The sequence below is a fragment of the Borostomias antarcticus genome (genome assembly GCF_949987555.1).
Source record: "Borostomias antarcticus genome assembly, chromosome: 17".
Taxonomy (NCBI): Eukaryota; Metazoa; Chordata; class Actinopteri; order Stomiiformes; family Stomiidae; genus Borostomias; species Borostomias antarcticus.
Genome location: NC_140250.1, coordinates 22,281,590 through 22,293,982, shown reverse-complemented (window position 1 = coordinate 22,293,982; position 12,393 = coordinate 22,281,590). Strand labels below are relative to the sequence as shown.

Genomic DNA, 12,393 nt, shown 5'->3' with positions numbered 1-12,393 from the left:
ACCTTGGCCAGCGTTGGTGCTTCGCGCACATTAATTTGTGACATGGAAGTGCACTGACAAATAAACGGACAACAGCTTAGAGTATCATAACACTCGTCCTCTTCCTGGGCCAGGGGTCGCTCTTACAGTCGCTCCAGTATGGTCACCACTCAGAAAGTCTGCCTTCTCGTCTGCTGCTCCATACTCTTTTGCAATAACCAAAACACCTTAAGGATTGATTCTCTCCCATCCTATGGTCAGTTCAAGGCCTTGGCTAAAGACCATTGCGTCTATCTGTAATTGCTTTGGTCGATTCATTACTTTGCTTGATTTTTATTTTCAGATTATCATTGTGTGTGTTCTCTACTTCTAAGTTTGAAAATAAATGTTTGAATGAATGAAGATTGAGGAGGGGGTGCAGGAGAAGAAGAAGATGATGGGAGCTCTTAGAGGAGGAACACATCGGCAGTGGATCATAACCGCTTACTGTGGAATACATTTTAAAATGACTTAAAAAGCCCTCACTTGTCATAGATTTCATGAAAGCCCCAATTTGCCAAATATTCTGATCTATCTCTAATCTGCCCGGACCTCTTGTTATTACCAATATTCTGCTTCTGTATCTGAATCTCCTGCCACATTTTTTTGTCAATTGACACCACATTTTCTACACTGCATCTTCAGACTGTACTTAAAAAAATGCTTAGATAGATAGATAGATAGATAGATAGATAGATAGACAGATAGATAGATAGATAGATAGATAGATAGATAGATAGATAGATAGATAGATAGATAGATAGATAGATAGATAGATAGATAGATAGATAGATAGATAGATGGATAGATAGATAGATAGATCGATAGATAGATCCACCAGCAGTTCCTTGGTCTTGCTGATGTTGAGTTAGAGCTGGTTCTCCTCAGACCATTCAACAAATCTCCTGACCACGTCCTGTACTCCTCCTCATCGTCTGCCCTGATGCAGCCCACAACAGAGGAGTCGTCCAAGAACTTCTGGAGGTGGCACGCTCCAGAGTTGTGTCTGAAGTCAGAAGTGTAGAGGGTGACCAGGAAAGGTGACAGGACTTTTCCTTGGGGAGCCCGTGTTGCTTATCACTAATCATTATCGTACAGGCAGCCCTGCAGATGGACATGCTGTGGCCTGCCGGTGAGGTAGTCCGTGATCCAGACCACCATTTAGTCATGTCAGACAGGTGTGTGTGTGTGTGTGTGTGTGACGTTTAGTGATACATTTATCTACTGGTGTGACAGCAAAAAAGATTAAAGATCTTTTGGCAAGACTATATCTATCACAGTTTATCCCAACAATAGCTGACATTGCCAAGGGATACGTGGCGAGGGATAACTAATTGGTAGACTAACTGGCCTAATAATTGTTTTCTATACTCAACTGCATTTGTAAGAATTGATAGGATTATTTACTGATACTGATGCACAACATTATTGATAGAGTTGGAGCTTGCAAATGCTACATCTCAAGTAATTACTTTTGTTTTGATTGCTAGTTGTTGATAACACTGACATATATATACATACACACACACACACACATATATATATATATATACGTATATATAAATCACCAATTTAATTTAATAATTACACTACACCTTTGATGATAGAAATGCCAATGTCTTGATTTTAATTCTCCCAGTAGCATGTGTATACAGGAATATAAACATATAATTCATGCTCTCCAGTATAGTGTTCAGTTTCAGATTTTGCCCAATGCCCATTTTGGGGGGGGAAAGAACTCTAGTTCACTGGTGTGTGCCCCCAAATAATTTCAGAATATAGAGCCTTGTGATTTATGTCCAACAAGACCTTGGATTGTAATGAATTGGGAGATATAAGATAGCTTTCATCTGTGGAAGTAAAAGCGGTAAAGGAGATGAGATATTTTGACCTTTTCAGTTTTGTCCCTGGGTAATGAATTTGCTGGAGGGCGCAAGGGCAGAGATCAGTGGTGCGTTGAATTATCACCACCTCCCTTCCCCTGCTGGAAACCTGCTTCCGCACTCCCTCCCCTCCCGTCACTAATGGCTTAGAAATACAGTGTGTGTGGAGTGGAAGCCCATGAGTGTCTGAGGGTTAAGGTTTGAAACAAATGACTGGTTCTGCTCAGGACCGAGGGATAGGCAGTGGTAGGTCACATTGTGGTGTCAAATCTTTAGCAAAGCATGTGTCATTCCTGTGAGTGATGGCGGCGCGTCTCTGACAGCCCGTGGCAGGAAACATGTCAACACACTGACAGATGACTGCTATTGAAAGGCGGGGACGACTTTTTAGTTGACCAGGCTTTCGCTCCACTGGAATAAACTAACAACACCCAAGGAAGCAGTCAGTCAGATAAGAAGAAACTTGCTAAAACTACTTTGCAATAGCTTGCGATGAGGCGATGGGCATTTCATCTCAGGAAGGGTCTGTCAGACGAGCCCTTTATGGCTGTCTGCTGTTGGCTTTTGGAGGGATCAATAATGGTTCAATTTCTTCAAGAATATACACTTTCAATCGAATATCTGTGCTTCCTGGTTTGTTCGACTGATATTTAGGCCTAATGTATTTTTCACAAAATGTATTTTGTGTTGCTAAGATCAAATCTTCGTGAAAAGGTCCATGGGTCCTCTTCTTTGTCCGAGGCGTATATAGTGCTGTAGCTACTCTCCATGTGCATAACATTACATTCTGGTCACGGCGATGCGATCATCTACAACTAAACCTATCACCTCAGTCATTCATTACATTGATCTGCTCTATTTGAAGCGTGTGATGCATGCATCTCATCCCATTTGACCATGACATATCTCTCCACCCTCTGGTCTCTTCATCCAGAGCCCATCTTGTGTGACTTAGGGGAGTTTCACTGCCATGACCTGCTGACCTGTGTCCCTGAGGCCTGGCTCTGCGATGGGGAACCCGACTGCCCAGACGCCTCGGACGAGGCAGTCGACCGCTGTGAGTAACTCATCCACCCTCATTCATTCATCGCAAACATGAATCCATCAAAAGCCATCCTCATATATGTGGTTACATCCCAAGTATGCAGCTGCATGTGCATGCTCTAACTACACAGCTAGACTTGAATAGAAGTGGATACCGCATCTTGATGCGTAGGGAATCTGAAGGCCGATTTGCATGATAAAAGAAAATGGCATTCGTTTATCAAAGTAATAGAATGTTTTTGTGTGTAGTATAGTACGTGTCTGATATTGCAGCTAATGCAACTTGCTTCGCAATCTTCTCCACAATCAATTTCACCTTCACCTACAGTACAGTATGCCCTTGAAGATGAGCTTCGGTATTGTGCTGAACCACTGAATCTATCAAGGTTGTAGTTGGCCAAGCCCTTCTGTCTCCACAAGGTGTTCCATTATCATTTAGATTAATCGCGTGCGCTCCATTTTATTTACAACGCCTAGGGGTAGAAAGCTACAGTACATATTCATCATGGGAATTTGGAATAGCTCATTATCATGGATTATATATTGATGGAAAGGCGAAATTAAATGAGCTTAGCCCAGCAAACACGAATAATTGAAGAAAATCTTTGTTTATACCCCCGCAGCTGCAGCTTATACTTACTGTATCACAAACAAACATAAAAAACCTGCCTCTGTGAGGTGAAGTATATTACCAGTGAAGTCACCTGAAACCTGCAGGTCTTGTGTGTATGATTGGGGCAGATTAACGTTAAATCTGTGCTTCTCGGAATAACAAACAGGGCCATTTCTTTGTACGATCTTGTCAGATCTGTTCTGTGACACGGAAGGCGTTAGCCTGATTTTAAAAATCGCATAAATAGGTTTCCTCGTTCTGTGGCATTACCATCGCGTGGCTCTTTCGCATCCGTTCGCTCATCTCCAGTCAGCAGATGTAATCACCACACCGGAGAGCCTGGATGGGAAGCAGAGCCTTGCCTTCCATTACTGGGAGACTGGGAGGGCACGAGGTTGGCCGTTCAGCCTCATGCCTCCGGGGATCGGGGGGTGCTGGGGGAGGGGCCCTGGTCCCTTCTAATGCCTAAAAGAAACACCAGCAAAGTGGCAATTTTGGAGCTCCTCTGGCAAGACCCTCTCTGCTTACTGGAGAGTTAAAACATTGCACTGTTCGGAAAACATCCTGCGATTGCACTGTTTGAAAAACATCATGTGGCCAGGGGTGGTTTTAAACCTTTCGCCTGTCTTTGTCAGCTACCCCCCACACACTATAGCTCATAGCTAGATGTGTGAGCTGTGGAATTGTTGGCAATTCAACTGTTTACTGCACATAATGAGATAGTTAAGAGCCGGTAGGCAAGACATCTACAAAATATCATGTATTTCTGAGGAATTTTAAATAAATATTTACAAAAGAAAACCTTGTACACAGTGTGAATTATACAGTACACAAGGCTTCCAGACAATGTAAAAGGCTGTCAGTGTTTGTATTCTCTTGGTGTCACTGCTATCTGCGTTTGATGCAGAGGGAGATGGAGTCCCAAATGAATTGTCTGATGAAATCATCACGGCCGGTAGATCAGACTATGAAAGGGTCAGTAGCTGCCTTCAAACATGGCCATGGTGCGTCGCTCAGGCAGTGTTTGATGAGTGCGCCTGGGCTCGACCAGATCAGCACTGAAGTTTATCAGAGTGTGTCCCAGAAACAGAGGCAGATGGAGGGGAGGTTTTCAAAGAGATCTCCCATGGGGGGTTCATCTTGCTGTGACGAGGGGGAGCGGTCCATACAGGTTTTCTTTTTATCTCAGGACCCTAGAAAAAACATGCAACATGTTTAGAATCACTTATTGTTTCACTGTGGAGTCATAATAACCAAATATACACCGAAATGTAGTTACTGAGTCCACTCAAAGTTTGTATTTGTGTCTTGCATTCGTGGTTTCTTTGTGTGATGGATCTAGACAGATACTAAACTGTAACGTTTATACTGTGCTGTACTATAGCTCCTACCTCCTATGTTGTGCTGTATGGTTATTTGGTAACACTTTACAATAAGGGTACATTAATAACCATTAGTTAATGCATTATTAAGCATTAAGTAACAGTTAACTAATGTCTCTATTAACCATTTACTAATGTCTCTATTAACCATTTACTAATGTCATTTATGTTAACTAAGGTTAACTAACCTAACCCTAACCCTAACCTTAACTAAGGTATTAATTAACATTAGTAACCTAACATAACCCTAAATAAGCATTAGTTAACAGTTAACTAATGTTTTTTGTGACTCTTATTATTATTATTATTATTATTATTATTATTATTATTATTATTATTTGTAACCCTTAGTTTGACCGGTTATTTCATCTGGCACTCCCCATATTGAAATGGCACCAGTAGGGACATAGTTTAAGGGGCAAAGCAGCCAAAGCCTTGTCAGGAGCTTCAGTACAGTATGTAACGTTTGCTTTCCTACCTACTGGGTGCCACCAAGACGCACTCTGTTAACTCATTCTGTATGGAAATCTGAAACGTCTGCAGATCACCTCATTAGCATTGCTCACGCAAGGACGACACGTGTTCCTGTGTCACAGACCTTTTTTTCCTGGATGTACAGTACAGCTTTAATTGAACGTACATGTCCTGGTAACATGCACAGCAGAGCGGTTCTCTTCTTCTACACTCCGCTCTCACAAGAGGAGAGATGCGCCTGAGGCGCTAACAATGGTTACAGGTTGTTCTCTCACAGATGTCTCTCTCTTCATTATTTAGAATGTGATTGGAGTGTCACCACGGTAGAAGCAGAGGTAATTGAAGCTCATGTTTATTTCCTCAATCTCTTTCTACATCTGAAGTCAGGGTGTGATCGAGATCAAACAGCTCAGAGTCATTTAGCCCTTGTGATTGTCAGGGGTTTCACTCCACATTGCCGTCGCCAGTGCGTTCTCCAGCCTGCCATCTGCATCCTGTTCACCTACACTATTATAAACTCATATTTTCACTTCCAGAGGGAAGGATTTGCATTCTAAAGCTGAGGGGATTTGGAAAAAAAACCTTTTAATTTAGTGGAACTTTCTCCCAGTTGGAGCAGGGCTCATACACACCTCCTCAGGCTGGTGCCATCTGCTTATGGTGAGAAGTGTGTGTGTGTGTGTGTTCATGCATACCTACATTTCTCTTTGTGTGTGTGTGTGTACTGCATATACTTTCATGTGGGAAGTCTGCTGTTCTGCAGGTGGACCATCATCTCACTAGTTATCACTACAGATTATAGGCACCGATTTTACTGATTGATTAGTAGTAAACTGATCATGCTACCCTTGACATAATACTTTCCCCACTGATTTCCCCATGCTACACTGCAGCTAGCTATTTCAGCAGTTTAGAAGATCATCTGAGAGGATTTGAAATACAGCACACTGTATTTTGAGAATGAACTCAGCTCCCAGCTTCATTCCTGTACTCACAGTGTTTCAACTATGACAGACAAGCACTGGGGAGATTTGTACTATACTCTCTCTCATCTCTCAAAACCTCTGCCTCAACAGTAACCGTTCTATTTTGTGGAGCTCTGCCTCACAGGGCAAGCTCCTTATTGGATTAACCAATTGTAACTACTGTAGCTACATTGACTGAAGAAAAAAAACATACACGCAACCGCGACCAAACAGGTCCTGTGCCCCTCTATAAACGGGGTTCGACGCCTTTCTTCTGCTCCTAGAAACTTTCAGCTTGCGTACGACTGAGACGAAAGAAGAAGACTAGCCAGCGACTGCCTCTCCCTGCCAGGGCACGCCGGCTGCCCGCCTACAGGCTCATGGTGTGCCGAGGTCCGTGACTGTCCTTTGCCTTTCCCCCTGCATTCTTTTAAGAGCGGCGGTGGGGATGTTTCCATGAAAGGCGACAATAAAAATACAGTTAATTGTTATTTTGGTTGTCCTGTGCCTGTCTATGGTAATGTTCAGTCTGCATCTCATGTTGTCTGTCTAGTCTAGCTAGCAAAAGGCAGACTCATGCTTGTGAGTACGATGGCGTCCAGCTGTTCGCTCCTGCCCAATCTGAGAACATTGAAGCCTCTGGTTCGAGCTGCGGTGTCTTCCCCTGCTATCACAGCAGACGAGACAACCTCCGGAATCACTGTCAAGGCAGGAAAAGGTCTATGTTCAATGGGGTCCAGCTGTTCACTCCTGCCCAGTTTGAACATTTTATAACCTTTGGTACGGCTGCCGGCGGGGTCTAGCTTAGCGCTTTCCTTTTTAATGACCCCGGGTCAAGCGGCGGCATCTTTCCCTGTCTGTCCAAAAGGAAAATCGACTGCATGCCTTACGGGCAAAGAGAGTAATCTCTGGGTTGTCGGGTCCTCGATTCGAACGGCGGTATGTTTTTCTGTTTCTGCGGCAAATAAAACATTCCTCCGTTTCGCCGGGGATCGAACAGTCGACTGTTCGAACATTGAACAGTCAGTCTGTTATGAATGGCCGTGTTCTAACTATCTCTCACGGGGTGCATGAGTCGGCTAGTTCACAAGGCAACGTAGCTTCTCTGCACAATGTATAGTATATGACAATGTCGATTGGTAGGACCAGGATGACTTTTCCAGCTATGGAAAATGTCGGTTCTGGTCCACGATTTGTTTCGCCGATGCCAGCAGTGGATATGCAAATGTGGTGACAAGATTCCCTGTTCACGCATTGCATGACGTCAACGATGTACATCTCACTTCCTCCTTTTATGAATGAAGTGGTTTCCATCCGTAATGCCATTCACCCGTGCACAGAGGAACATTATGTGGAATCCTATGGGGATTCCTCATGTCCCTTTCAAGGGCTGCCCGCCTTGGCCGAGACACTAAAGCTCATCCGTTGTCCAGTGGCGGTCAGGGCCAAAATGATTCATGGCCAGTTCCTCGATCATGTGCTACGGTCTCCAGCGTGGCCTCTCTTGGACCACCTCGTGGTCTGGCAGGAGAGGTGTCTCCTGGACAGCTGGCTGCAGCATGTTCTGACAGACGGTTGTTCCGTTCAGTTTCACTGTTCTCCACTGTTTTTCCTGCTACTTCCTCGTGCCAAACAAAACAGGAGGCATGCGACCAATTTTGGACCTCCACCAACAAGGCAGTGCCTAAATTGAACATGTTTCACATGTTTACGGTGCCATATGCTGGAAGCGTTCCTTCCCAGCGACGTTTGCACCAACATAGATCTGAAAGATGCCTACTTCCATATGCCGATAGTACCTGGGCATCGGAAGTATCTGCACTGCGTCCGGTTGTTTAGGTATCAGCCTGGACACGGGCACCATGAGAGCGTGCCTATCCGAATCGAGGAGAGAAATGCTAGAGAAGCGTCTCCTCATTTTCTGACACTCTGGGAAGGTCTCAGTTCAGTAAAGCGTCTTCTGGTCTCATGGCAGCAGCTCACGTGGTGGTATCACTGGGTCTAATGCACTTGAGACACACCCCGAGGTGTGTCGCCACATCACTTCGCCACATCGTACAGGGGTGCGATGCAAAGGTGCAGTCGGACAGCCAAACCACAGTGGCTCACATCAACCGGCAGGGAGTTTGGTCGCCAGTACTTGGCGGTGGAGCTGTGGTGATGGACTCATGTCAACCTCCGGTCTCTGAATGCACGGCACATAGCCGGTCGCCTGAATGTCGGGGCGGACTTGATGTCCCAGGGCAGGCCACAACCGGGCGAGTGGAGCCTACATTCTCTGATTGTAGCTCAACTCTGGGCTCGGTTCAAGACGGCCGAGGTGGACCTGTTCGCTTCGCAAGGTGCAATGCGCAAAGTGTCCCCTCTGGTTCTCCCTGAGTCAGCGGCACCAGCCTTCGCTAGGAGTGGAGGCGTTCGCGCATGCCCCCTGGCTGGAGGCTGTTGTGTGCTTTCTCACTGATGGGCCTAATCTCACCGCTGCTAGCCAGGGTGGGGTCGGAGGCCTTATCAATGATTCTGATAGCACCGGACTACCACTTGGCGCGGTGGTATCCCCATCCCTCAATCCCGAATGCGCTATCCCAAGTGGGGGGTTCGATTTGTGTGGCAGCCGCTGGTGGGTTCGTTATTGAATGGCAGAGATCGTCTGGTAAAGGACTCTCCCCGGCGGTGATCAATAATATTTAGAGTGCACACATGGTCTCCTGCTGCGGTTTACTCTGGCAAGTTGGCTGCTTTTGCGCACTGGAGTGGTATCACTCCTGAGTCTTGCTCGGTCGAGACGGTTCTGGAGATTCTCCAACACCTGGACGGCTAAACCGTCCTCATGACACTATGAAAGTGTATGCGTGTGCTATTTCTGCATGTCATGATGGGTTCGCTAGGACTACAGTCTATGGGCATCCCCTAGTCAAGCATTTTTTGGCTGGCATGCGTCGTCTTCGCCCCGTGTGTAAAGCCACAGCGCTGCCATGGGATATGCTTTTGGTTTTGAATGCAGTCTATGGAGCTCCGTTTGAACCAATGGAGCAGGTTTCCTTGCACCCTGCACTCCGGTCCACCCCTCAGTTGTTGGTTTGTCACGGCCCTGGGACGATTGGTTAGCCGCTATCCAAACAGTGTCTTTCCCAATGGATTTGTGAGGGCGTCTCCAAGTCTTATGAGACTGCGGGTCGCCCTCTGCCTGGGGCTGTTCGGGCACACTCTACGAGGGGCGTGGCCACGTTGGTCGCCCTGTTTAATGGAGTGTCTGTGGCGGACATTTGCGCGGCGGCGACTTGGTCATCACCGTCCCCTTTTGTCCACTACTATCTTTTGTCCATGTCTGTGGCATTGTCTGTGCTGGGCACAACGGCCATCGGGAGTCAATGTTGGACATGATGGCTTTTTGGGTCTGGGTGAGGTTCGGATGGGTTATGTTACAGTGCGTAACCGCTCCCGGCCCAGCTCTCCCTTCACATGCCTTTCCTTGCCCTCAGCTGGAATAAGCTAGGTGTGGCGGGTAAGGGCCAGTGCTTGGGTTGTGCCAACCTTCAGTATGGTCATTACCTTGGAGCTCTGGCTGGCCGGTTTTGTTAATGGATTCAGCAAGAGTGCATGTTGTGGTTGTAACCATAGTTCTATGCTGACCCCCAGTCTGTGCGCTGAACGTTTCGGCTAATATAGCTAGCTACGATTGGTGAAGCCAGTAAGGAGCTTGCCCTGTGGGGCTTCGCTCCACTCATAGAACTAGGGTTACAATACGTAACCAACGTTTTCCTTACGTAACTTTCCAGATGTGCATTGTAAAGGACAAGGTCTAAGAAAGAGCATGTTTTATAAACCTAGATAGGTTTGCTGTCATGGTAGCACAGTTACATCAAAGTAGCCTAAAGTCTATATCATCCCCCTGTCGCTCTAGTGGAGGACTGTCAGGGCAAACTGTGCTGTGAGTCAGAACAAACTTGACTGGCCACAACCACAACCACAAGTTATTAGGTCGCAAGTGGTTCCATTACTGCCGGAAGCTTTCAAGAGGCCTGGACTTAAGGTTGAATAATTTTATCAAATACATTTATTTAGAGGATGATAATTACACTGGAGGTTCCCTATTGATGCAGTTCATTATAGCTTTTGGTTCAACACCAAAGTGGATGGGTTAAAGCCAGAGGTTCATGAGAGAAGAGCACTCTCCCACTTATTATGTTAGGTCCTTAGGTCATTGGAGTTTAAAAACACAATGAGCATTTGTTTTTTTCTTTTATGATAGGGGTCATTTGTATTTTGACCTGCCACTGTTAAACAGATTCATGTTTGTCATGTTTCATGTACTTTAGTACAGGCTTCAGCCATGGCCTCACAGTATTTGGTGACATTGTGGTCAACCATAAAAGGTTTATGGTAAACGTTATGGTACTATATATTTTACAGACATGATTTATTAGAGGCCATTTGCTAGGTCATTTGCTCGGTCATTTGCTCATTTTGGTTCCAATCTGATCAGATTACTCCATAAATCACAAGAAATAGGACAATGTTGAAGAGGAATAAAGTTATGAAAATAGCTCAAATCCATGAACCATGAAATGCTTTGTTAGAATATGATGACAGTAATTGTATTTTTTAAACAGTGACAGAGCCGTCCCTGATTGGAGAACTATAGAGGAGTGCCCTTGCGGTGCATGGTTGTGAAATGGGAACATTGACAACAGTAAAATGTATTGTATTTTCAACAGACTAGTTTACAGATAAAACAGGAGTTTTATAAAACAACAGTTTGAAGTCAGCCTCTAAACAATCAGATATCAACATTTGCATAATGGTAGAAAAACATCTATATAATGCTAGAAAACATCTATATAAATGATGCCACTGTTTTACAAATCATTATAATTTTGTAGCGGCTGTGTCACCATTGTTATGTATTTCTTTTCAAAAGTCGGCTCTAGTGGATAGACCCCAGCCCTTGTCATCAGTGGAGAGTAACGCATGATGGTTTTATTGTTCAGTGAATGGTTTTACATTTGATGTATTTCAAGCTCAAGATGCCTACTGGGGTGGCAGCTTTAATTCAGCCTCAATCACATTGCATGTTGAAGCAATTTTCTTGTTTGATTTAATTATCTGTGTAATTTACAATTAATAGGTGCCATTTAGAACACAGGAGTAATGCCTGGGGTATTGTATCTAAGATTTTAATAAATACAGTGTATATACTGTACCTCCCTTTTGTATGAATGTGTTTGCCGTTACTGATGGTTTCCATACAGTACAAAGAATTAGAATTGAGATCATGTATTATTTTTGGTCCAATGTGACCAGTTTGCTCCATAAAACTCAGGCCTGGAGTATGCAGATACATTGGAAAATGGTGAAGTGGAATAGAGTATAAAACAGCTGAAAACTATATGTTTTGAGCAATCGTTTATCATAACAAAAGTCAATAGAATCTACAGCACAGTAGGTGCATGTTCTGGAATGTTAATTGAGAAAAAATACTTCGTCAGGAGAAATGGAAGATCATAACCAGAACATGTGAGATGCCATATCTGGAAAAAAGGCTTGCGGCTAATCAGGTTGACATTTGAAGATATGGACAAGGGAGATACATCAATAATGGCACTGCCTTTCAAAGAGAATACAAATTGACTAGTCCTGATCAATCTGAATCTGATTCATCTGAATCTGAAGCAAAATTAAAAGCCTTTCCAATAACACGAGGATGATTATGCGAACTTTAGTTGAGTCGAGAAAGACAATGGGCCCAATCAATTGCCTGTCCTCACTCGTACTGTAGTTACAGTACAACAAAGGATGCAGGCTGAGAATAAAAAAAAAACACTGTGGCTTCATAGTACCCTATAAAATGTCCCTGTGTGATATTTGTTTTTGGTTTGTTTTCCAAGGGGAAAGTGTGTTCTGGTGTTCTATCTCAACCCTCGGTTGAGTCGAGCACATGGTCAGCCAGCATGACCGGCACCCCTCGATTGACATCACCTTTCAGTCACTGGTCTGATGCTATAACCACCTGATGC

General features: G+C 44.6%; 1 protein-coding gene across 1 annotated transcript in view; it reads left to right on the top strand.

Annotated features, from left to right (window-relative positions):
- Positions 1-2,110: 2,110 nt before the first annotated feature.
- The window catches only part of lrp1bb (low density lipoprotein receptor-related protein 1Bb), a gene marked incomplete at both ends in the record, with an annotated part of 163,069 nt that continues 152,786 nt past the window's right edge, over positions 2,111-12,393 (top strand). Inside the window, 2 exons of the mRNA XM_084452101.1 lie at positions 2,111-2,147; positions 2,836-2,958. Coding sequence (XP_084308227.1) covers positions 2,111-2,147; positions 2,836-2,958 — 160 coding nt within the window. The remainder of the gene's footprint in view (positions 2,148-2,835; positions 2,959-12,393) is intronic.